This window comes from Periplaneta americana, chromosome 17 (genome assembly GCF_040183065.1).
Source record: "Periplaneta americana isolate PAMFEO1 chromosome 17, P.americana_PAMFEO1_priV1, whole genome shotgun sequence".
Classification (NCBI taxonomy): domain Eukaryota; kingdom Metazoa; phylum Arthropoda; class Insecta; order Blattodea; family Blattidae; genus Periplaneta; species Periplaneta americana.
Genome location: NC_091133.1, coordinates 4444492 through 4472376, shown reverse-complemented (window position 1 = coordinate 4472376; position 27885 = coordinate 4444492). Strand labels below are relative to the sequence as shown.

Sequence of the window (27885 nt, the reverse complement as noted above, 5' to 3'; positions counted from 1 at the left end):
TGACACATAACGAAAAATATACAGGTTATGCAGTAATCATTAACAATCCATGACTCTCGCGAGACTTCTAATTGGTGATCATTTTGAATTCCGATTTTCTCTTGGTTCAATCAAAACCAGAGATTCAATCCTTGAATATCGTGAGAGTTCCTTAAGTCTATATTGTCCCAAGTGACAACAGGGAACGCCGATCCGAAATAATGATTAAGAATCGGAAGCGTGGTGTTTGGTGAGTGCAATACCGTCTTTTTAGAAGATTCGCGGGGAAAACAGCGTCACTTTGTTATGTCACAAGGACGCAGTTCGAGAACTTATAAAATGAACATGGAGCGACCAAATTGTGGTCATTGGTCATTCGTAATTAGTCACAAGAAGCAGTCATGCATCAGCCATTGTAACTTCCCGACATCCAGAAAGAAGGTAGAAAATCCCATCATCTCAGAATAACACCAGGTTTTGCCCTACAGAAACTGTAAGTAAAATTAAGTATTCAATTCTCATACTAACAATTAGCACCCATTATGATACTTCAGAAATAATCCTTCAATTTCAATACTCTATATTTAACTGTTCTAATTTGATATTTTGTTAATAAACTTAGTAATAGTGAATAAGTTAAAGGAGGCTAAAAGTACGCACTTAACATATTTTCATTTTTCCAGCTTTCCATATACAAGAAAATGAAATTCATTTTATTGTTAAAGGAAGTAGAATTATATTTAAAAAGTAATACATAGTTGTAAAGTATAAGAAATTGATCATGTTGTAATTACACTGTTCCAAATTAAAACTGCTATGCGTACTCTTGCCCAACCCTTGCAGATAAGAGTACGCAACCTAGGAAATCTTAATTTAAGTACTATATTTAAAAAAGCAGAGCAAAATTGAATGCATATACTGTAATTTACTGTAACAGAATTAGATATATCATTCTCTTTGCGAAAGTCAACAGAAGGACAACACAAAATGAGAACAGTTTAATTAAGAACATGGAAGTTTGACACAAACAAGTAAAAAAAAACATTCAGATCATATTGTTATATAGCACTATAGTTTCAATGACAGTTAACAATGGTCACATATGAATGCACCTGATCCTTCATAAGATGAACACTCTTCGTGCCACCATTCACTACACTTATTGCATTGAACCCAGTCATCGTCACTGTACGCTTCACCACAGCCCGGACAAGTAACGAGTTCGTCATCATCTGCATGCAGGATGCTTGTCGAAGTTGATGGCTTATCCATTGTAGTTCTACAATTCTTGAAGTTAAGTTTGCGCTTTACAATGTTCTGTCGTTTTGTCGTCAATTTGTCTTTCATCTTCATTTATTTGGTGACTTGAGCTTTATTCTTCTTTTCTTTCTCCAGGAGTGAATTTCTGTACAGTGATCGTGTGAGGATTTCAGATTTAATGCTCTTTCTGTTTGATTTTTATTTTATTTTGAGATTTTGGGACAGGCTGGATGTCAGTGATCTTAATCTTATTGACCCTATTGGAGGAGGTACCTGGGACTTCCTCATTTGGTTCTTCATCTACATCTCCTAAGTTTCCCTCAATCTCTTCCTCGGCATGGACCTCTGTAGACATTTCTCTGTGAGTGACTTCGGCAGGTAGGAAGTCCTCGTCTGAGAATGTATCAGGATTAAAGGGATATATCCCTGTAGCAGAAAAGGCATGTTCGGCTTTTTCAGTTGTTGCAGTTCTAATGAATGCAGCCTTGAACAGACCAGGTATCTGCATCTGAGTAACAGAGCTTCCAGGGTGGGTGCATAACCATTTGTCAACTTCTTCAGCGTATATTTTCTTAAATGGGGCAAAAATCATTCTGTCCAATGGTGGTACCATGTGGCTGGAGTGTGGTGGTAATGAGAGAAGAACGTTGTGGTTATGTCTATAAAACTCGACAGCAGAAAGGAAGCAGTGTGAAGCATGGTTGTCAAGGATGAGGAGAACTAGATCTTCTACAGACGGCTTCGCATGTTTGGAGAAGTGTTTCAGCCAATCCTGAAAAAGTTCTGAATTCATGTAGCCAGACTCAGAAACTAGAGGTAAGGTGCCCATAGGAGCATTTTCAAAAAGTTCTGGTCACATGCGTTTTCTGGGGAAAATTAATGCTGGTGGTATGTGAATGCCTGTTGGACTGACACAGCAAACTGCCGTGATTATCTGTCCTCTCTCTTCAGACTTAATTTTGCGGACCGATTTCTTTCCTACCTTGGCATATATCTTTGGTGATTTATTAGGCACAGTTGAGACTCCAGTCTCATCCATATTAAAAATGCGATGGGGTTGAAATCCGTGTTTGTTGTAGCAATCTTTCAAATTACGAAAAATATCTTTACCTTAATCCTGTTGAAGCCCATGGCTCTCCCAAGACTACACTGTTCAGGAGTTCTAAGTGACAGACCATGTCTTTTGCAAAAGTTCATAACCCAATCCTTAATGGCTAACTTTTTCTCCAAATTGAATGGATGTTGTATCCCAATGCATGACCCAGTAGCGAATTCGAAGGCAATTCTCGTAAGTTGTTTTCAGGTCAGGCCATAAAATCTTGATTCCAAATCTTGAATGTGTTTTTCCAGTTCCTTTTCCATGTCGTTGTCAAAAACCTTCTGGAATCTACCCAAGGAATCAGCGGCCTTGCCCTAGAATTACAAGCAAACATTGTTATACTACAATTGAACTTTTGACTGTTTAGCACACAATTCCACTTTCAACATTTCTGTTGTTTGCACATTTACTCACAGACTTGCTTTTTCGGAGTGTGGCTTCATGAACACCCAATGCTCTAGCCACAGCACTCTGACTTTCACCATTTCTCAGTAATTCTCTAGCTCTATCTAGTTGTTCCTGTGAGAAGGGCTTCCGATCGGTCTTCCTCTGGTATTTATCCATATTGAAAATCTGCACAATTATGTTGTAATATTCATTAGAGTTAGTTATTTTCAAATATTTTATTCGTATTTTACTACAATAAAATTCTATATTTCTTTAGTTTTATTTAAAATAATAATTAACTATTATTATTTATATTTATTTGTAATACATTGTAACTATTAATTTACACAGACTGCAGAATCATCACTTAAATACAAAAACTTGATTTCGAAAAATAAAGTCTGAAAAAAAGTAAGCAGCCAAGAGTACACACTGCAAGTGGAAGTTGCGTACTCTTGTGCTTCACTCAATCTTTGCTAGATGGCAGAAGCATTGCCTCATCAAAATGGTTCTACAGGCATATCTCGCGCCACAAATGTATTATACAACAAATATAGTTATTGCCTTATTAAATTGACGTTCAAACGTATATCACCTTATGTTAGAAAGTCAGAAAATTATACCCAGAGCACTAAAATCTGTTTCTTACCTGTTAAACAACAACGATTGCACTGATATGCTTGCAACAATACGACAATGGCGTCTCAGCAGACTCCTTCTTCCACACACTAGTAAATTTATGTGCAGTTATACCAACAGCTGAAAAAAAATCCTGCGTAACCTTCGCCCCCCGCATACTCTTATCCTCCTCTACATTACTTAAACTTGTGATTATTTCGAAAGCCTGATATCACATTCTAATTAGGGAATCCCTCATATCCATAAGCAAGTGTAGTATATAAATCAAGTCAGAGAGTTAGGAAGTACAATGCAGTGTCTAATCCAGAGTTCCACAACTTTTTTTTATTCACGGCACACCCTAGACGGGCCTAAACTCAACATAGCACACCAAAATGTTAAGCCCCTCAAAACATAATGTAACTCTCTTAATATAATTACTTAATGTAATCATTATTATTATTATTATTATTATTATTATTATTATTATTATTATTATTATCATTATTATTATTATTATTATTATTATTATTATTATTATTATTATTATTATTATATTGAGAGGGGAACACAGTTTAAAGGTGTTTGAGAATAAGGTGCTTAGGAAAATATTTGGTGCTAAGAAGGATGAAGTTATAGGAGAATGGAGAAAGTTACACAACACAGAACTGCACGCATTGTATTCCTCACCTGACATAATGAGGAACATTAAATTCAGACGTTTGAGATGGACAGGGCATGTAGCACGTACGGGCGAATCCAGAAATGCGTATAGTGTGTTAGTTGGGTGGCCAGAGGGAAAAAGACCTTTGAAGAGACCGAGACGTAGATGGGAAGATAATATTAAAATGGATTTGAGGGAGGTGGGATATGATGATAGAGACTGGATTAATCTTACTCAGGATAGGGACCAATGGCGGGCTTATGTGAGGGAGGCAATGAACCTCCAGGTTCCTTAAAAGCCAGTAAGTAAGTAAAGTAAATAACTCTACTCATATCTTAGCAGCACACAGGTCGTCGATACGTGGTGGAATTGTTGACAGTGCAAGCCTCATTTCTTCATCAATGAATTTGAGTCTCTCCTGCTTTGATGTTTTAATTTCAGTTGACGTCAAGAAGCCCACTTCACACATACATGTAGTTGAAATTGGCAATAACATATTAACTGCCATCTTGGAGATAAGCGGATGTTCACTCCTTATTTATTTTTTTTAGTGGGTTATTTCACGACGCTTTATCAAGATCTAAGGTTATTTAGCGTCTGAATGAGATGAAGGTGATAATGCCGGTGGAATGAGTCCGGGGTCCAGCACCGAAAGTTACCCAGCATTTGCTCATATTGGGTTGAGGGAAAACCCCGGAAAAAACCTCAACCAGGTAACTTGCCTCGACCGGGAATCGAACTCGGGCCACCTGGTTTCGCAGCCAGACGCACTAGCCATTACTCCACAAGTGTGGACCTTCACTCCTTATTGACAACCGAAATATTTCCAAAGGCACTTCGAGAAGTTTTAATGTCAGGTTCTGTCTGCTTTTAAATCTGCCAGTTCCTCTTGTATGAGTATATTATTCGGAAGATGGTATTAATCCATAATGAATGGATCACGAACCCAGTCCAAATACTGAACACTATCTCCAAAATAATTCTGTAACTTCTGCTGCAAGATTACTAATGTTCTTTAATTAAGTCCATCAACACTTTATTACCGTCAGCAAGGGGCCATACAGTTGGGAACATCTCAAACCACCGATTTTAAATAATTTGTATCCACAAATTCAGCTTATTCACAAATCCTTGAATCTCATCCACAGTAGTCAGAATATTTTCGTTCCTACCTTGCATTTCTCTGTTAAGCTCATTCCAATGTACGAAAATATCGAAAAGATATGCCAACTTAGATTCCCGTTCATTATCTGAAAATAAATCCGCGTACTCATACTCTTCAATAGTAAAAAATGCAAGCACCTCCTCTTTAAGTTTAAATATTCGCTGAAACACTTTACTTCGTGATAATCATCGCACTTCTGTATGTAGAAGGAGTGTAATGTGCGCTGATCTATTTCTCTGACACAAAACGGGAAAAAACCTCGTATTTAGGGGCCGCGACTTGATGAAGTTCACGACTTTTACTACTTCGTCCATCACAATTTTCAGAGGAGATGGCAAAGACTTAGCAACAATGGCTTTGCGGTGAATGAGACAGTGCTTGCTCCATATGTCTGGATTAACTTCACGTTCTTTAGCCACGAACTAAAGTAGTTTTCCCAAAGATAGGTTACTAGCCTTATCATTAGGTAGTCCAGTAGTGGGGCTGCCACTTTTAGCCTCTGGACAGGCTTGTATACTCTTTTAGATCGAAAAAGGAATGAAGAAATATTGGAACAATTAGAAGTAGAGTCAGTAGAAGAAAAAATAACAGATACAAACTAAATTGGCTACACCATGTAAAACGAATGGACAATTCAAGAATCCCCAAAATGATGATGCAATATCAGCCCACAGGTCATCGACGGTTAGGAAGACCTTTTAGAAGACTGCTAGATGGGGCCAAAACAGGTCTACACAGGCCTAATTCGTGACGGATGATGATGATGATGATGATGATGATGATGATGACTTTAGACACGAATCCTTTCATGACCTGTCATAGAAGCGGCTCTGTCTGTACAAACACCAACGCAAACCTGCAATGTTAATTCATTATGGACCACATAATCATTAGTTGTACAAAATAGTTCTTCACTGGTAGCTCACTTGGGCAATTCTTTGCAAAAACATATATTACTTGCAATTACATTTCCATCAATGTACCGAATGTGGGAAAGAAGTTGTGCGTGACCGCTAATATCGGTGGACTCATCGATCTGAAGTGAGAACTTCTGACTGCTCTTCATTTTCTCCTTCATAATGTCTTCGATGTCACTGGCCATGTCACTAACTCGGCGGGTATGTAGGTTCACGCGCATGCAGGTTTTACGAGATACTGAATGGCCTATATGCAAAAATATATTTATGAAAACAATTTAATTTTAATTTAATTTAAATTAATTTTATCAATTTCTTACAATAATAGGTAAAAGTTCGCGTTCCACCTTTCACCTTGTGAAGGCACATCAGTTGAGGAATATTGGTCTAATCCATCTGTGTTGTCTTGATAAATTTATTGCTATGCCTAAAGGGTACATCATGTTGCGAAAACTGACACTGAAGGAAGGACTGTAATTTCAAAATATTATCTCTGTGGAATAGTTCAAATTTCACACTTTGGTTTGACGATTTTAGTTCAGACAAGTGGCGGTAGAATGATTCTCACTGATGGAAAAATAAATATCCAAAGGCTGAACTATTTCTGTCATTCCGGGAGGAATCTGAACTAGTTTAATTGTTTTACCAAGAGGGATACTTTCTAGACACGTGGCATCATTGTATGGTGTTCACGAATCCAAATTCAAGGCGAACTTATCACCTTTAAATGGAAAGAAAGCTTCTTCTTTCAGCTTCTTTTTCCCTATTTTTCCGGATTTTGAAGCCTTAACAGTAATGTTTTCGGCCTTCAACATTTTTTAGAAACTAGAGGGTCCAAAGTTCCTGCCAGTTCTTGCAATACGATAAAAAGTTTCGGAAAGAGAACTCCATCCATACTCATGATACACATAATAGTGTAGGAGTGAGTAAGAGCTGCAATAGACTGGACCTTGCTTTTAATATGCTTTTCACCAATAAAAGGCAATGTGCGTTTGGTTATTTCCTTTTCAAACCCGCTCTGATCTCTATTATAAATAGCAGAGGGTGAATTATGAATAAGTTTATGTTTTGTAGCATTTAGAAAGTCATCTGCCGATTTCTATATTTCCGCCTCATCCCTTGCATGCCAACGGGAGACGAATTTCATGATGTTTCTGCTTTTGATCTTGTAGCACTTTTTAAAATCATAAATCTAGGATCTTGAAGCTTTAAATGTACCATCTGATAATTTTGTTCTTGAAATGTCTACAGATCACACTTTTAAATCAGCATCAGATACAGTTTGTTTATTTTGTCTGGCATGCACAAATCTTAACAATAGCGTTTCATATATGATCTTTTTTAACTCTGCTGAACGTGGTTTTACAACCTCTAATTGTGATTTCCAAATATACGGTTTCCATTGCGACGTAACTGCCCGAAACTTTTTCCGAACTGTTGCTAATGAATACTTCTTTTTACCACTTTCATTCAGCCAATATTTCACTGCTTTTCTCTTATGATCGGTATTTACACTCTTTGTTGCTTGTTTCTGTGGACTTGGTGCATAACTTGACGATGATGGTTTCATTGGTAATGGAGTATGACAATAATGCGAATCGTCCACACCTGTGGAATAACGGTTAGCGCATCTGCCCGCGAAACCAGATGGCCCGGGTTCGATCCCCAGTCAGGGCAAGTTGCCTGGTTGAGGTTTTCTCCGGAGTTTTCCCTCAATCCAATGTGAGCAAATGCTGAGTAACTTTCGGTGTTGGACTCCAGACTCATTTCACCGGCATTATCACCTTCATCTCATTCAGACGCTAAATAACCTAAGATGTTGATAAAGCGTAATAAAATAATCTACTAAAATAAAATAATGCGATTCACTATCAGATCTGTTAAGCTCCAATTACACAGGTGAGGAATTGAGGTTCTGGTTGTGGGTACTAGATTCTGAAGATGAGGTATCAATGTCACTTTCTTCATTCGGAGATTCTTCATTAGTTAACTCTGAAGTCTCGTCAGCAGTGTAATTCGCCCTGAATGGATGATCTTCTATAAGTTTTATAATACATTCTGCCATTTGTGTCTCTTGCATAGTGACTTCACTTGCAGCACAATTACGCTCACGAAAATAATTTGTCGCACGTAACAAAACATTGACAGGATTCAACGACGTTTGAGACCACACTGCCAGCACTCACTGCTACAGACTAACATGCGGTCTGTTTACTTGCACCCCGCGACGCAGCGGAAGCTCACCTCCAGTCAGCTGATAAGTCGCTCACGGCCAATTATTTTTGTAGCCGTATCACATTCACATAGTAATTTCGGTAATTTCGTAGAAGACGGGCACCTGGTTGTATGTAGTATTACCAACTTTTTTATTTTAGAATTAAATGTTAGTAGTGATTTTTTAGTGACTTTTATATGTTAGTTCTAGGTTTTTATACTAGGTCTCGTCGTGATTTTCTTTCGATTTGATTGGTTATTATTGTCATTTTACTTAGAAATTTCGTAATTTTGAATGGGTAATGATGTTGTCAGTTGTTTCTGGTTGTTTGACGTGAGTGGTGTCAGCCTGTATTGTGTCTGATGGCTAAAGCTATTGAAAGTTTGTCATTTTATGATTTTTGTGATTTGCTTTCGAATTGATTAGTTATAGTTGTCATTTGTTCTATAATTTTCGTAATTTTGAATAGGTAATGACTTTTTCAGTTGTTCTTGGTTGTTTGACGTGAGTGGTGTTATATTGTGTCTGATGACTGAAGCTTTTGAAAGTTTATCATTTTATGATCTTCGTGACAGATGTGTGGACATATACAGAATATTATATTTGTGTCGATTTTAGTTTAGTTCTTTCGCTGGCGAATAAGAATTGTGACGATTGATGAGGAGGAAACTGTGTTTCTGTGGTTCCAAGGAATTATTTACTGAATGTTCCGTATAAGTGAAGGTGTAATAAGTGTTCGAGGAAAATTTCATTTTGTGTAAATACATGGTTTAATTATGCGAAGTTCACTGTACGACAAAGTGTTGGTTTAGTTCTTTGCTGCCTGCATGGTTTAAGTTTAGATTGCCTTGAAGCCTGTGTCATATACTGGAAGTGAAGTCGTTGTCGTTGAAGACGTCAATGAGGATTGAATTTTGTTTGAAAAGGTACTTAATTATTATGTTTGTTTTTTTTTTGTGTGTGTGTGTTTTAGTGATTTGTGGGAGTAAAGTGCGGACGAAAACTGCCAGAAAAGTACTGCCAACTATGAAGTTCGAATGCCACCAAACACCAAATAATTCAAAGTTGGAAAATTAAACATATTTTAATTTTTTTGAGGGGCTTATTCTTCTTTAAAAATATAAATATATGTTTGATTTTCCGTCTTTGATTTTCTGATGTTTGGTGGCATTTCAACTTCATAGTTGGCAGAACGTTTTTGGTAGTATTCGTCAGCCATGTTGGATTTTGCCCGTCTTTTAGGAAATTACCGTAATTTCATACTTTGCACTGGGTATCAGTAGGTAATTTTTTGTGTCTTCATTTACATATGAGAGCTGTATTATTAACGAAGTTTGAGGGTTGTACCTTTCTGAACGAGTTCAAACATTCCTTGTGAGTAATATATTACAATGTGACAAAAGCTGATCACAAGTGTTACGGGTTGAACTCTGGGTCTGCATGCCAGTGCTTCAATACTACTTGTAGCACAGGACAGAAATTATGGAAATAATTGAAGGAAAAGTGGATAACAGATTTTAAAAGCAGAATATCTCAGAAAGAAGATAATTTTTCACTTACGAGCGTGAACAAAATGGAGCCAAGTCCGTAATGGTGTCCGGTTCACATTACACTTATATAACATAAAATATTTTCGTTACATTGACTAATGTTTTCTTATTCAATTTGGATATTTCATTTTGGCATTCAATATTGCCCCAACTGTAAATTTATAAAGTTCAATACGACTGAAAAAATATCTCAACACATGCTATTGGTGCTAAAATGCAATGAGAGAAATATGAATAATTTGTGGCACATCAAAGCAATATTTAATCAAGATGCAGTGCATTTCATGAAAATTAAGTCTGGGAATTTGCCACTGTGCACTTACGTTGGCAGTACTGTACAAACAGTTCTGTATAGTTTCATAACCTTAAGTAGACCTATGTATAAAATTGTATGTTTATAAGTGAATAATAGCTAAATGACCGGAGGCCAATGCTGTCACTCAACACTATAACACATGGCAGTCAAATAAATAAAAAAAATAGTAATATAGGAATGAGACAGTAGACAAGGAGGTAGAAAAATGGTCTTACATCTGGTGAAGGATTTTCCTCTTCTCTAATAGCGTCATCATATGGCTGTACTGCCAGAGGGTCGATCTCGGGTTCTGTCTTGATAGCATCCATTACAACTGAAAGAACAGTGACAGAAAATTACGTGTTACCGTTAATATAGCTACACCTGTGATCTATTTGCCTTCAATCGGAATCGTGTGTGATACAGGAAAGTTCATTAGGCTATACACAAATTAATTCTGAATTGTAACTGTAATCGTCAAATGCAATAATTATCTACAAATTTGGTGTACTTCTACTCCTATCGCTATTTCTAGTGACAAACACATGCACAATTTTCTAACTCTACGTAGGAAAGAGTGATCCATTCCAAACGAGACATAGTCTGTTGATATAAATTTCTTTCGCCCTTGCATTAAAGCAGCATTTTAATACACATCTACACAAATTAAACACAATATTCGCATGCTTTGAATTGCATAAAAGTTAAAAGCAATAGGAGACAACTGAACTATGATATTACCACAACATTGATTTCACTGAGTCACTAATAAGCCAAAACATTGTTCTCTGTGTTTCACAACGCAGATATATAGTTAAAAGCTCAAAATGGCGATTACATTCAAATTGTTTTCTTACGACATTAATTTTGTCGTAAATATTATATTACGCCACATTTAAAAGTCAATTGCGTATTATATCACATTTTGGTTTCACACAGTTATGTACACAAAATATCTAAACTTGTTTCCTTCCACTTATCAGGTTGATGCACGTATGGTTAATGTATCTGGGATATGTGTTTAGATTTAAAAGCATATCGTGACTAAAAACATAATCGTAAATTTAGGTCGTACTTGAGCTTATGGATATGTTGAGATATATTGGTAAGAAATAACAACTATGCGGTACCTACTGAAAGCATCATCGCTCCCATAAAGACACAAGTAATGGAAAAAATTGAATTCGGCAAGATTCAATACCATGTAATGTGTGAAAATTTCTCTTATTACGGCTTTGGGAAAGTAATAATAGCTATCTAAAGCAGAAACTCAATTACAAACATAAATATTTGTTCAAACACCTATGGACAGAGAAGCTTCCATGGGATGGTAACATTGTGTAGTAGTATTGAGGTGGTGACATAGGACGGTATAAAGTAAAAATCCTGGTTTCACATTTACTATGGTTAAGAGATATACGAGGCGCATCCATAAAGTAAGTTTCCCCATTAAAAAAAACCACACTTTCAGGAAAACATTTATTGGCAACAGGTACAGCAATGTTTCAGCTATTTTCCAACATAGCCACCATCAGAATTGAGACACTTGTCGTATCGTGGGATCAACTTTTGTATCCTTCTGTCGTAGAACTCTACCGCCTGTGAATGGAACCAGCATGTGACAGACGTCTTCAGCTCTTCGTCGTTGCCAAAACGCTCACCGGAGGACAGAAATTTCTTAAGTTGCAAGAAAACGTGAAAATCGCTGGGAGCAAGATCAGGACTGTAGGGTGGCTGATCAAACAACTCCCAGCCAAATTCCGTCAAAACAGCTGCTGTGCGCCGAGCCATATATGGACGAGCATTGTCATGGAGGAGCACAACACCTCCAGTAAGCATTCCACGCCTCTTGTTTTCAATGGCACGTCGCAATTTTCGCAGTGTTTCACAGTAACGGTCAGCGTTTACTGTTTCACCTCTTGGAAGGAAGTCAATGAGCAGAATGCCCTTCCTATCCCAGAACACCGTGCACATCACTTTCCGTACCGACAGCGTCTGTTTGAATTTCGTCCTAACCGGAGATCCACTATGCCGCCAATGCATTGACAGCTGCTTGGTTTCCGGGGTGAAGTGCGAAATCCAAGTCTCATCGCCCGTGACGATCCTGTCGAGGAACTCGTCGCCGTGATCGTGATACCGTTGCAGAAATGTCAGTGCTGCTTCTAAACGTTGTATTTTGTGTTCGGGTGTCAGGTTTTTCGGCACCCACCTGGCAAACACTTTTTTGAACAGCAGGTGCTTAGTGACAATCTCATGCAAGAAGGATCGCGATATCTGCGGAAAATGGCTGCTCAGCTCCGTAATCGTGAAGTGACGGTTCTCCATGATGCACTGCCGCACCAGCTCAACACGATCGTCATTGATGAGGGACGGTCGCCCACTGCGCTCTTCATCATGGACACTTTGACGACCTTCGGAAAACTGCCTACACCAGCGACGCACCATCTGCTTACTCATGATGTTCGGCCCATAGACCTGACAGAGCTGCCGATGAATTTCAATTGGCGCAATGCTTTGTGTATTAAAGAACTTTATCACCGACCGAACCTCGCAGGCGGCGGGAGAAGGAATAACAGCTTCCATTTCGGACCACTGCTGCCATGCTACTGGCACCAGGCGGGACCTGTCCGGCTGGCATATGATTGATACGTCATAGATCTGTTAGCATGCGCAATTGACACGGCTAATTACGTTTACTTTGAAGGGGAAAAAATCGGGAAACTTACTTTCTGGGTGCGTCTCGTATATATAATTCGTAAATCCAAGCAGTTATGTTAAAATGATGTATCGAAGTACCTATGATATTTCCGAGCATGAATTCTGCATTACCCTATGGTGAAAAGTGGGTATAACGGAGAAAAATTTTCTCCTGCACAGGGACTCGAACCCGGGTTTTCAGCTCTACGTGCTGACGCTTTATCCACTAAGCCACACCGGATTCTAGTTCCGATGCCGGATTGAATCCTTCTCAGTGTAAGTTCTACCTCTCTGTTCTGTCACAGAATGTGTGACAGTGGCACAATGTTCAACACAATGTACGAGTGACTAAGTGGCCGGGATCTGACGGAACATGGCGCTTATCATATTACAATGGCTGTGACACATTGCAGCCACGAAAGGGGAACAGAGAGGTAGAACTTAAACTGAGAAGGATTCAATCAGGCATCAAAGCTAGAGTCCGGTGTGGTTTAGGGGATAAAGCGTCAGCATGTAGAGCTGAAAACCCGGGTTCGAGTCCCGTTGCCGGAGAGAATTTTTCTCCGTTGTACCCACTCTTCACAAAGTAGTTATAGTTTTAGAGCATATTGTAAATGTTGCATAGCCTTGAGGACGTCCGAGTGAGTTGTGTATCATCTGTGTACGGGCTATTCCATATGAAATAGATCAGTAAAAAACCTCGCATTTTTTTTAATACTCTAATCTTTTCCCTATTTATACAAGGTGCTGAGGAGAGTGCATTTTCAAAATTATACTATCGAAAGTCAATCGGTTTTCGTACTATTGAGCGACAAATTTAGCGTATTTTATAAAAACAAGCCTCTTTCAGCTCTCAGAACTCTGAACCATTTACTGCAGAACATTGCACTGCAGCTCATTTTGAAGCTGACATTTAGTAGGTTATGATAAGAAGTAATCCTTATTTTTATTGTACGCAGAGAGACAGATAATCTAATTTTACTTACTTTTAGGCTTTTTGCCCATTTGTAAAAATGTAAAAAATATTGAGGAAAAACCTTGCATTATTAAGAGGGATTCGGCATTGTTTGCTTAGTGGCTCCGCAATAAGTTTCGAGGGTTTTAAATAAATTATTTTCACACGCCTAGACTTGAACGGCGCAGTACCCCACGCACTGGCCGAGAGCTGAAGATAAGCGAGCATTGGGCGTCATTTTACTCCTGTGTTTATGAAAACTTGTGATAAAGCTAGCCCAGCCATGACTGCTAGACGACACATCACGTGTTTGTCTCCTGGCCTTACTTGTCTCGACTACCTATAGTCAGCTGGTTAGATCACGCGCGTACTATTTATTTTCTTTATTTGATATTTTCAATACTTTCTTATCAACGGTGCACCAGTAAAAAATGTGTTTATTTGTACTTTCAATGCGGAATCTAACCATATATTTTTAAAATATTTTTTTTTTTCGTGGGCAAAGGCGTCTTAATGAAGAAATATCCAAATTTCTCGATTTCCATAAAAAATAAGAAAAACTGTTTACATGTCAATATAAACTTTAATTTCTCAGAATCAAAATAAACCATGATTTTGATCATTGGGTGAAAGGGTTTCGGAGCCACAACAGTTTAAAATTGCTAATTTTATGAAAATACGATAAATTTAAATATTTTTAATTTAAACACTATGAAGTTCTGATGCCTCAAACTTTGCACAAAGCATTGTATCACAGTTGTCAACGGACAGAAAAAGTTTCATTGTATTTAAAAATTGCAAGGTCAATTTTCTCTCTACTTCGGTCGATTTGAGATGGAATAGCCCGTACATAGAAATGTTAATATACGACACCGCACGAAAATCAGAAATGTAAATAATGGAAAGGATAGTAGAGAGAGCTGAGCCTAAATTAGCGCTGAGTTAGTTTACTTCGTACTCAGCTTATGCACCTTCAACTGTCTTACAGATCTTTCCTCTGCCATACCAACATAACTTAGGTGGCATTACGAAAATTTAACGCTAGCGTACACTCACTCTATGTCTTGCATATGAGGCATTCCACACAATAACGGACAGGCTTGTGACTTTGATGTTTCGAAACAGTCGAAAAGTTTTGTGTGTTTAAGTGGTTAAAAAAGAAACCTCGTATATTTTCATTTCAGCCAAAAAAAAAAAAAAAAAAAAAAAAAAAAAATTGTTGGAATGTAAATCAAAATTGAAAACATAAAAAATGGGCGTGCAGTGAGAGAAATAAACGCTTATAACTTGCGTTGTGTGTCGTACAGAACTCATCTCACTTTCAATTGAAAGTTTAAGAATTGTAGTTTTATTTCACATCACTAATACTGTTTTTGGAGTAATTTATTGTAAATACAACACTAATACATTTTTAAAGTTGAATTTTCAACATGTTCGCGAGAATTAAAAATAATTAAACAAATAATCAATTTATTCCTAGTTTAATTTTCTCAACGCGTGTTTAATTAGAAAATGGAACTGCGAAAACTGAATTGTAAAGAAATACTTTATAAAGTGCATGCGCTGCCAGTACTCGTAGGATGCATAGCTCTGCTCAGCGATAAGGACCTGAGGGCAGGGGCGGATGCAAAGGGGGGGTGATTAAGAGGATATATCCCCTCCCGAAATTATGAGAAAAATACAAAACAAGAAACAAAAATAATATTAATTTTAATTCGTGAATGTACATAGGAATTAGAGAGTTTTCCACGTAAAATCTCTTTGCTAAAATGTTAAATTCCAAGAACTGCTGGAAGACAAACACAGCGTTCTTACTTCAAGACAGAGAGTCATGAAGAGTATTTTAGGCTTTTAATTTTCCTTCTCTTCTTAGACTATTTCATTAGTCAGCTCAAGGACAGGTTTTTAAATCATAAGGGAATCCTAAAGTCCATACAAACTTTGCTGCCTAAAAACATAGTGCGAGCATCAGATGAAGATTTAGAAACTGCTGTTGAGGCTATAGTAAATCGGTGGCCCATTGATGTTGATGCATCACCAGAGTCATTCTTCAATGAATTGAAGATGTGGAGAAGAAATTTCCTTGATCAGAAAAATCTTCACCTAATACCTACTGATTTTATATCATCTTTGAACAGGTGCAATGGAATTATTTTTCCCTGCACTCGCAAGGCGCTGAAACTTTTCTGCACGTTGCCTGTAACTACAGCAACACCAGAACGGTCGTTCTCAACGTTGCAGTACTTGAAGACTTTCTTGAGGAGCACGATGGGAGCACACAGTTTAAATGGACTGGCCTTGATGTATATACATAAAAATGTAGAAGTAAAAGCTCATAACGTACTGGATGAAATGTCTAAGAAGCCTCGTCATTATGTCATTGTTTTTGTATTGCAGTCATTGTAAATGTTAAAATTAAAAAATTATGGTTTATTTAACAACGCTCGCAATTGCTGAGGTTATATCAGCGTCGCCGGTGTGCCGGAATTTTTTCCCTCAGGACTTCTTTTACAGGCCAGTAAATCGACTGATATGAGGCTGTCGCATTTAAACACACTTAAATGCCATCGAGTTGAATTGGGGTAGAACCCGCAACTTCGAGCACAGAAGGCTATACCGACTACGCTACTCAGGCCAACTTGTAATTGTTTGTGACTCGGAAACAAATTGTGAGTATATAAACTTACTTCTCATCACTCCATTTTTACTATCTCCTCAAATCCCTCCCCGAAAAAAAAATCCTGCGTCCGCCCCTGCCTGAGGGAGATATATTTTGACCGACATAACACTATTCACCAATGCTGTTGAGTAAACAATTCCTAGCAGAACATTACACTAATCCTCATTCCGTAAGTACATAAAGACTCCGCGTATCAACAAACATACCGCAAAATCTTCCACGCCCAAACCGATTGGTTCTGTTTTCGCGCCGAAAAATGAGGCGTGCATCGAGAAGTGTGCAGCAATGACAGATGACGTGACATAACAGATAATAATTATTTTAAACTAACAAGCTAACATAAAACATCGAATGCATGCGGGATGTTTACAAGAATATACTTACATTATTAAGTGTCCACGTCAGGTAAGGGACTTTAACTAAAGGGTTTCTCCTTATGATCCTATGATGTTTTAGGCCTGAATTACCAGCAACTGGTTAGCCATTATACAGTAGCTGTACTTATGTCGCAGACTGTTAACATGCTCCGTTTCTGCGCACTTTCTATTGTCTTCAGTACACTTTTGTATCAATTAATATTTATACAGAGTGGAAGTGAAATAGCCTTGCAGATTTCCAGAGTGAATACTCATGTTGTATGTGACAAAAAACTTACTTACTTACAAATGGCTTTTAAGGAACCCGAAGGTTCATTGCCGCCCTCACATAAGCCCGCCATCGGTCCCTATCCTGTGCAAGATTAATCCAGTCCCTATCATCATATCCCACCTCCCTCAAATCTATTTTAATATTATCCTCCCATCTACGTCTCGGCCTCTCCAAAGGTCTTTTTCCCACCGGTCTCCCGACTAACTATATGCATTCCTGGATTCGCCCATACGTGCTACATGCCCTGCCCATCGCAAACGTCTGGATTTAATGTTCCTAATGATGTCAGGTGAAGAATACAATGCGTGCAGTTCTGCGTTGTGTAACTTTCTCCATTCTCCTGTAACTTCATCCCTCTTAGCCCCAAATATTTTCCTAAGCGCCTTATTCTCAAACACCCTTAACCTATGTTCCTCTCTCAGAGTGAGAGTCCAAGTTTCACAACCATACAGAACAACCGGTAATATAACTGTTTTATAAATTCTAACTTTCAGATTTTTTGACAGCAGACTGGATGGTAAAAGCTTCTCAAGCGAATAATAACACGCATTTCCCATATTTATTCTGTGTTTAATTTCCTCCCGAGTGTCATTTATATTTGTTACTGTTGCTCCAAGATATTTGAATTTTTCCACACCTTCGAAGGATAAATCTCCAATATTTACATTTCCATTTCGTACAATATTCTGGTCACGAGACATAATCATATACTTCGTCTTTTCGGGATTTACTTCCAAACCGATCGCTTTACTTGCTTCAAGTAAAATTCCCGTGTTTTCCCTAATCGTTTGTGGATTTTCTCCTAACATATTCACGTCATCCGCATAGACAAGAAGCTGATGTAACCCGTGCAATTCCAAACCCTGCCTGTTATCCTGAACTTTCCTAATGGCATATTCTAGAGCGAAGTTAAAAAGTCAAGGTGATAGTGCATCTCCCTGCTTTAGCCCGCAGTGAATTGGAAAAGCATCAGATAGAAACTGGCCTATACAGACTCTGCTGTATGTTTCACTGAGACACATTTTAATTAATCGAACTAGTTTCTTGGGAATACCAAATTCAATATGAATATCATATAATACTTCCCCCTTAACCTAGTCATATGCCTTTTTGAAATCTATGAATAACTGATGTACTGTACCCTTATACTCCCATTTTTTCTCCATTATCTGTCGAATACAAAAAATCTGATCAATAGTCGATCTATTACGCCTAAAACCACACTGATGATCCCCAATAATTTCATCTATGTAGGGAGTTAATCTTCTCAAAAGCAGGGGCGTATTTTGCGGACTACCGGGGCTACCAGCGGTAGCCCAAGGAAATTACAAAAGAAAAAGTTTATAATATAACATAATGTAATAATTTTGTATTACCGTACTAGTTTTACCACAGTAATTAAAATTAAAGTAATTGTTAGATTTATATGCGCTCTCTGCTCTCGAAAAGAAACAAGTTGTCAAGGCGGCATCACTGGAGAAACCGCTGCCGCGAAGGGTAGCCTGTGACCGTTCCGCTCACGTCGCACAACTCCCCGTCCCCCCGCTCCCTCCTGTTTCCGTCGTGCACTGTAGGTGGGTGAGTTGCCGCTCTCGTGATCGGTTTCTTGGAAGGCGCGAAGCAACAATATGCTTAGTACGCTAGCTCATTAATGTGATTGTGTTCTTGCAGTGCAGTATTTTAAATTTGTGATTTGTTCGAATGTCTAAGAGTTATATTAATTGTGAATTATTAAGTTTTTAATTTCCCAATTAAGTGATATTGTGAAAAATATGGCAGAACAAGTTTCTGGAGAGGTTTGTTTTGAAAATGACTGTGTAATAAAAGGTTTATTAAAAGTGCCTTTATACCGTCGTACATAACAACGAGAAAGTTGAAATTGTGAAAATGGAAAGACCAACTCCTGAGTTAAATTTGTCCATGGACGTAAAAGAAAAACAGCGTGAGTACACACGCCATTTCACTTCAACATCATATGGTAAGTGGAATTGGTTGTGTGGTAGTTCTAAACTGTCTAAACTATTTTGCTGGCCATGTTTGTTATTTAGCCGCGAAACTAATGTGTGGTCAAAAGAGGGGTTTTCTAATATGAACTCCCTTCGAACGGCAGTCCTAAAACACGACAAATCAAAAGCTCATATTTATAGTAGCATGAACTTTGCAAACTTTGGGAAGACAAGAATTGATTTACAGCTAGATAAGCAAAAAGTTCTACACATCAACCAACACAATGCTCTTGTGAAAAAAAAATCGGGAGATTTTACTGCGTCTTATTAACGCAGTCTGCTTTCTACGAAAACAAGAATTGGCTTTTCGGGGTCATAATGAGAGTGTAGAATCAGACAATAGAGAAAATTATATTGAATATTTAAGTTCCTTAAGTGAATTTGACCATTTACTGGCCAATCATCTTGAGAGTTCAACAGTATTCCGTGGTACTTCTCCCGCAATTCAGAATGACTTAAAATTTGCTATAAGTGGGGTTATGATAAAGAACATAAAATCTGAAATAGAAGAAGCACCTTTTGTAGCCATTGTTGTTGATGAAACAAGTGACTGCTCTAATCAGAGTCAATTGTCCACTGTTTTAAGATACGTCGACAGTACTGCCAATGTTCAAGAACGGTTTATAGGATTCACAAATGTCAGTTGGGGCAAGACTGCTGCTGCTTTGTTTCAGCATGTGGAAGGTGTTATAGCAGAATACAATGTCGGCAATAAGTTAATTGCACAGACATACGATCGTGCTTCAGTTATGGCGGGAAATATTAATGGCTTAAAAACAAACGTTCAAGAAAAGTATCCTCAAGCACTATTTGTCCATTGTTACAGCCATGTTCTGAATTTAGTTTTGCAACAAACTACTTCATCCATTCCAGAATGCCGCATTTTTTTTTTCAAAACACTGTTGGGTTTAGCTGCATTTTTCTTATCATCTCCTAAAAGATCAGAAAAACTCAAGGAATTTATGAAAAAGAAACTCCCAAAAGTAGCACCAACTAGATGGAATTTTACATCTCGGCTTGTAAATACAGTAAAGGAATACAGAGAACAACTGACTGCTTTCTTTGAAAATATCATTTGTAATGACTCTGAAGAAAACTGGGATGATGATGTAATTGTGCAGGCTCAAGGATATTTGTATTTTTTCACACAGTTTCAGAATATATTTCTTCTTGAAGTTTATGCTAGAGTGTTCGCACATACAGATGTGCTCTACAATATTCTTCAGACAAAAAGTCCAGACATAGCAAAATGCTTGCAAGAGGTATCAAAGTTAAAACATACTATATCCGAGTTCAGACGTAGTGGGGTTCCGTCCATATGGTGTAATATGGAAAACGAAAATTCTTCAGACAATACAATGGAACCACCATTAAAGCGAAAAAAAGAAGATGATGAATTGAAATACAGGCAGCTGTACTACAGCATACTAGATCGTATGCACATGGAAATTACTGACAGATTTTCTGATTATGGAAAGCTTCAGTTCACACATCTTCTAGATTCTCAAAAATGTTCTGCTTATAAAGAAAACTTCCCGAATGAGGCACTAAACAAATTATTTCAGTCCTATAACAGTCACTTTGATCAAGTACGTTTGAAAAATGAATTAAGTGTAATATATTCAGCAGAGGTCTGTGATTTTTCGAACAAACCTATCCATGAAATATTATCTGCCATATATGAAAACCAGCTGAACCAAGTTATTCCTGAAGTCCTTAAATTGGCAACATTAATTGTGACAATACCAGCTACGCCAGCATCGGTAGAAAGAATATTTTCTGCGTTGAAGAGAATAAAATCCTACTGTAGATCAACTCATACACAAGAACGTTTATCCGGCTTGGCACTGATATCAATTGAAAAGTCATTTCTACAGAAACTTCGCAAGCGGCCCAACTGTAATTTCAATGACGAAGTCATCAAAGTATTTTCGTCCCAATCAAGACGTCTGGAATTCACATATAAATAGGTAAGGAATTTTATTATAGGGTTTTAAAAATATATTTTGTGTAATAATAGGGTCAGTGGTAGCCCAGACCCTTAAACCAGTATACGCCACTGCTCAAAAGAATATTGGACAAAATTTTGTACGAGTCAACAAAAGTGATATTCCTCGAAAGTTACCATAGTTGGTTTTGTCCCCCTTCTTAAAAATAGGACAAAAACTATAATACCGTATTGGTGGTAAGTTCATAGTTTTTTTTTTCAGAAAAATAAATGTTTCCCTCCCCCCCCCCAAATGTTTAATAATTTCTTATTCGGTAATTATTGTAAGTAGAATCGTGATTTTTGTCCATATCGATAGGAACTGTAATAAAGAATAATTTATCCATCTGGCGTATTTCAATAGCGTGCACGGTTTTCGTGTAAATTTAATTTCAAAAAGTTCTAAATTCAAATCACTGCACGAGGCAAACGCGTGGCAACTCTTGGAAGCTTGGCAGCTTACGTACCGAGACTCGCCGAGTTCGTTGACATCTTACATCTATATCACTAGTAGACTCTTTTGGCGAAGATATTCCGGACTGCTGAAACTTCAAGCTCAATTCTCTATGAACCGTGCACAAACCGTAATACAGGTTTTCTATTCAATGACGTGTACCCTATTGTCCCTTTCAATCTGCAAGGTTATTTCATTTCCACCCTGTATAGCTACAGTATATTAATTATACTTACCATTTAGGAATCATCAGGAATCGATCCAGAAACCTTCTACTTAGTAGTCTTTCATCGTAACCACAAAATCGTTGAAAAATCCGACCTTAAAATTATTTACAAGACATAGTACCTTCGATAATGTAGACTATTTCAAGCAATTTCAACTCGATAAAAAGTTATCCATTCATGTAATAAGGAAAAAATTTCAATTTCAATTTCACGAACGATATCCGTATACGTTCGATCTATTAGAGTTTTATTACTTCAAAACTTAACACTGTAAATTCAAAAGTGCGAATGAAGACAGGAAATTAGATATAAGGTGAGTACTAAAATGACATATTATGTATAGCCTATATTTGTGTGTTAATGTTTGCTCTACCTGCAAAGCTGATATAAATTGCATATAAGCTACGATACGCCAGGGGCTTATAGCCAAGTTCCCCGCTACTCCCAATACACTTCGCATAACCCTTCCATATTATGCATACCATCAAAAACCAACACAACGCATAACAAACATGGAGAGGAGTATCAGGGTTAACAGTAATGCCTAAGAGATGTAAGAATAGTCCAAAAGTGGTATTTCGTCGGCTAAGAATGAAAACCTCGTTTCTCAATTGTTTCCAAAAAGTGTTTCTTTTTTACTCAATCTGAAAAAAATCACGTAACTCATAAAAAGTGTAGAAACAACTGTTTCTGTAATGTGCTGCACTTTACTGGCAAAATACGAAACCTCGTATGTTGTAGTGTTGTCATGTATAGTGTGAAGACAATATGAGAGCTATTTCAACAGGGATTTTTACAACAATTTCTACTTTTAAAAGAAAATATTGTAGCTATATGTAACTTGAAGTAACCATTAACCTAATTCGGGATATAAAATCACGTTTTTTTTTATTGCCATAATTCGTTCACGGCTATTAAATAATATGACAAAAGCCTTGCATGTAGGCTTAAGTAGTGGTTTTTGCGTGACTATCACACTTTTACTACGTCACACTACTTTTGAGCAATGAAACGGTACGAAAGGATGTCTTTCAATCAATCATGGTTGCTTATCGCACCATTTTATCGCTTCCCTAGCATTTGTTTAATTTTATCGTGTCTCTAGCATTTGCTTATTTTTATCACTACCCTAGCATTTGTTTCTTTGTTTGCCAACATTTAAATTACACTGGACTGGACGTAAAAAAAAAAACAAAAAAAAAAATTACAAATCACTCTAGTCGATGCACAGCACTTTCATATATGACTCGCATTGGCATTCAAGAACAAGAATTAATAAAGATCACTGGTCATAATATGAAGAGCACCATTCGGAAATCCTGAATAAGTTGAGGGATACACCATGTACATCAACGAGTCCACTTCTTTTACGCACACGTCCAATATAACATCAACTGAACCACCAACCACTAAAACATTCAAATTTGAAAATTGTACTTTCAATAATAATTGTTTCTTTTAAAATTATTCCTGTTTATTTTTTATTTCATCAACGTTTGTTTATTTCATCATCCCTAATTAAAACTTTTCTAACACTTGTTTATATTATTTAGGTTATGTTTGTTATAGCTTCTGCTATATGATATTATGGATAGCCACGTATGAGAGATTGTTTAATACTAAGATTTATTGAAAATCATTTGTCAAGTGACGTTGATTACTGGGATCCGGATGATTGAAGTCGAATGCAAATGTTTTAATAAAAATGAAACTGAATCAACAAAGCCTTCTTGAGTAGTACCCGTCCACAGAGTTCAATGAAGATTCCATAGTTGGCACAATTGATAACAAGAAAACATAATCATAAAACACTACTGCCATCTAGTGTAATGTTGAGATGGTACAATAATACATTTGAAGACAGTTGTATTTTCGTAAGCCAATTAATATTTTATTGTATTGGAGTACTTTGTTACTTCTAATCTTTATATACTTTCTACGGATAAACTCCAGAACGTGGATTGCACCCTTTCCCTCTTACTTCAAAATTCCAACCTTGTACACACAAAATAAATTATTGGCACTGAAAAGTGCCTTTTCGTAAATATAATGATGCGCATCCGACAAACGCAGACAAATCTGCTCTTTTTAGTACAGTGGGTGATCAAATCATTAAGGACACTTGGTAAAAGTAGGAATTTCATCTTCAAATTCACATAAAACATAAGTAATTTCGATTTTCTCAACTGGAAAAGTTTTATTACTCTAAATAGTGTTTTATAAACAATATTATTACATATTTAATTCTGTGTTAATGAATATTTAATGAAATAAACGAGAAAACTAATATTTTGTCACACATCCCTTTCCAGCAATTACAGTTTTAATTCTCTTTGGCATACTATAAACGCATTGGATACAATTGTTTTTAATTTCTTGACCGTGATGCCACACATTGATAAGTTTTTCTATTAAAGATTGTTTATTTCTAACAATTTCTGAATGAACTTGCCTCTTCATTAGCTCCCAAATATTTTCAATCGGATTAAGGTCCGGAGAGTTACCAGGCCAATCTAGAACCCTGATTTTGTTGTCAGACAGGAATTTGGTCATCTTATTTGCCTTGTGACAGGGCGCAGAGTCGTGCATGAACACAAAATAATCATCTGGAAATCATTCACGGACTTGTGAAAGAAGCCATTCCTTCAGAACCTTTATGTATTGATATTGTCTCATCATTCCTTGAACAAAATACAGGCGACCAGTTCCATGACCACTAATCACAGACCACACCATGAGGCTTAGAGGATGTTTAACAGTCTTCATAACATAGTTATTTCATTGTATTTTTCACCTTTACGCCTTGTAACGAACACAGATTTGTCAGCAATTATCTGTATGATAGATTCATCTGAAAAAAGACTTAAACAGTTCATAAAACACATTTGCACAAAGTAAAATTGTGACTAACAAAGAAATCATGTGAATGACAACTGACTTTTTTCCAACCATCTACAGTTCAAGATGGATGCTGCTTTGCCCAAGAGAGACGCTTCTTCACCATGTATGGTTTCAGGAATGGTTTCTTGGTTGGAGTGCGACATGAAAACCCTAACTCTTTGATCCTCCGACGGGTTGTCATAGAAGATATGTTGATTCCAACATCTCTCATTGGCGCCTTTCTATGTAGAAGACTGTTAAACATCCTCTAAGCCTCATGGTGTGGTCTGTGATTAGTGGTCATGGAACTGGTCGCCTGTATTTTGTTCAAGGAATGATAAGACAATATCAAGGCAATTAAGGTGACCAAATTCCTGTCTGACAACAAAATCAGGGTTCTAGATTGACCTGGTAACTCTCCGGACCTTAATCCGATTGAAAATATTTGGGAGCTAATGAAGAGGCAAGTTCATTCAGAAATTGTTACAAATAAACAATCTTTAATAGAAAAACTTATCAATGTGTGGCATCACGGTCAAGAAATTAAAAACAATTGTATCCAATGCGTTTATAGTATGCCAAAGAGAGTTAAAACTGTAATTGCTGGAAAGGAATGTGTGACAAAATTAGTTTTCTTGTTTATTTCATTAAATATTCATTAACACAGAATTAAATATGTAATAACATTGTTTATAAAACACTATTTAGAGTAATAAAGCTTTTCCAGTTGAGAAAATCCAAATTACTTGTGTTTTATGTGAATTTGAAGATGAAATTCCTACTTTTACCAAGGGTCCCTAATGATTTGATCACCCACTGTATTTTAAGACATAATTTGGTAGGTGCGATCCGTGTTCTAAAATTTTCCCCTTTCTTCTAATCGTGTAATAGTCAATTAAATCCCACTCGAGTTTTGAGTTTCTCTAGATAAAATCAAAACCTCTAGTGAGATTACTGTTGATAAATCAAGATAAACTCGTACGTCAAGCATACGCGGTTTCCATTGTGAATAAAAGCATTTACGCTTATTTGTCTATTAAATGTGTTTACAAGCTTATCTTCTTTCAATCTACAGTTGCCTTCGACTGCACTAGCTTTTGGAAAATAAAAAGGGGTGATAGGAAACTGGAACAAATTTGAAATTCTCTTAAGTAATGGTACAGCCAATAAATAATTTTAGAAAAAAAAAAAGGGGGGGGGATAAACTCCAGAACATGGACTGCACCCTTTCCCTCTTACTTCAAAATTCCAACCTCGTGCACACAAAATAAATTATTGACACTGAAAAGTGCCTTTTCGTAAATATAATGATGCACATTCGACAAACGCAGACAAATCTGATCTTTTTAGTATTTTAAGACATAATTTGGTAGGTGCAGTCCGTGTTCTAAAACTTTCCCATATATACAAATGAAGTCTGCAGACAGTTTTTTTATTATTTCTGTAAAGTTTCGTTTTCGTGAAATACGAGGTTTTCATTCTTAGCCGACGACAGTGTGAACAGACTACGACTTGTGTGCAATTACCATACGCCCGCTCCGGTATTGGGGCAGACGTACATTGAAGACAAAAGTTGAGCATATTCACGAGTCAAGACTTACCTCTATGATATGTTAATGTGAAAATGGGGCTGAAAATGAACCTCACATTATGGTATTCCTTACATCTTCGTCGTTCAGAATGTCAAATACGAATTACGATTCCAATACTCGCTGAACAGTCTTCTATGCGATCAAGACAGCCATGATCATGGAATATACCCGGTTAATAATAATAATAATAATAATAATAATAATAATGTTGATGATGATGATAATAACTTACTTATTAACTTACTTACTTACTTACGTTTAAGGAACCCGGAGGTTCATTGCCGCCTTCACATAAGCCCATCATAGGTCCCTATCCTGTGGAAGATTAATCCCAAGGCCCTAAATCAGTGGCTGCGCAGACCACACGGGGCAGGTCAAATAGAACGTTGCGCACGACGCCATTACTGTGGCAGCTCAAGCTGGCAGGCTATTAAGCTTCTAGCTACAAATATCACAAATATAAGTATCCGGACCCTTAATAGTGCATAAAAATATGATAAACTGTGAAATTATTATTTATCCTTACTATAATAAAATAATAAGTACACAATACGATTTATAAAACCAATGTAACTGGATCACATTCCGTCAATAAAGTTTCATACAAAGGCCTGCCTACTGTACTTGAAGAAATAAAGTACCTACATTATATGCTCTATACTTATATTATTATTTTTCAAAACTAACAATCCTCTTGATATTTATGTATTAAATACTATACAAGTGTTATTGTGACGAACAAAGTGACAATAAAAACGGACAGGAATGAAAATGTAGACCTACTATTTATCTAAAAAAATAAAGAGACTTTATTATGTTGAGTGCTATTAATCAACCCACTAAATCTTACTTCAAAATGCATTAAATTGGAATCTCAATAATAATAATAATAATAATAATAATAATTTAGGGCTATTATGTTAAATTATTATTATTATTATTATTATTATTATTATTATTATTATTATTATTATTATTATTATGGGGTATTGTAGCTCTCTTTATTAAATCAAGCGTCAGATCTGAAGAAATTTGCTGTTTACAATGTCATGTAAATTTTCATTAATCAGGTTGTTTTTCCTTCAGGTTTTTAGTCAAGTTTCTTAAGTTTGATATTATTATAGTTGCATTTCTGTCAAATCCTCTGACTGAGGTTCTGGCTGATATGTAGGCCTACATCTATTATCAGGCAGTACATCTCACTTGACGATATGTGTCAGAGGAAGAACAATTGTTTGTATGCATCTGAAGTCTACTAGTGTATTATGTAGCTAGTCGGCGATGTATACCCCATTATGTCCTGACCTAGCTGCCTTATAAGTGAAGCCGTCTTGATATCACGACCTGTCTTCGGACAGTTTACTAAACAACAATCTGTCACATTTTCTTTTACAAGCCAGATTTCCGGAAGCAATCTTCTGTGTAATGTTCAGAATACAATTTATGTTGTGATAATTTGTTCGAATAAAATTATCTCTTCTAATGGCAGATAACCATTCGCAACAGTAGTTCTGGCTTTTTTTTAAGGGGGAAAGTTAGAATTAACACATTTTATAATAATGTTTGTATCATATTAAAAAAATAGCAGCAATATGTTTGCCGAAATAGTT

The 27885-nt window shown here is 36.8% G+C and overlaps 1 protein-coding gene across 3 annotated transcripts in view; it reads right to left on the bottom strand.

Moving 5' to 3' along the window:
* Nucleotides 1-26634, bottom strand: part of LOC138693306 (zinc finger protein 665-like) — a 54958-nt gene extending 28324 nt beyond the window's left edge. Inside the window, exons 1-4 of one of the 3 annotated variants that reach the window (XM_069817181.1) lie at nt 26285-26397; nt 10386-10483; nt 2753-2911; nt 388-2652 (exon numbers count right to left, since the gene is read on the bottom strand). In XM_069817181.1, coding sequence (XP_069673282.1) covers nt 2539-2652; nt 2753-2911; nt 10386-10478 — 366 coding nt within the window. In that variant the 5' untranslated portion in view covers nt 10479-10483; nt 26285-26397 and the 3' untranslated portion in view covers nt 388-2538. Of the gene's footprint in view, nt 1-387; nt 2653-2752; nt 2912-10385; nt 10484-26284; nt 26398-26531 lie in introns of those variants that run through there. The other 2 variants (XM_069817180.1, XM_069817179.1) reach the window with 2 other exon arrangements.
* Nucleotides 26635-27885: the final 1251 nt, after the last annotated feature.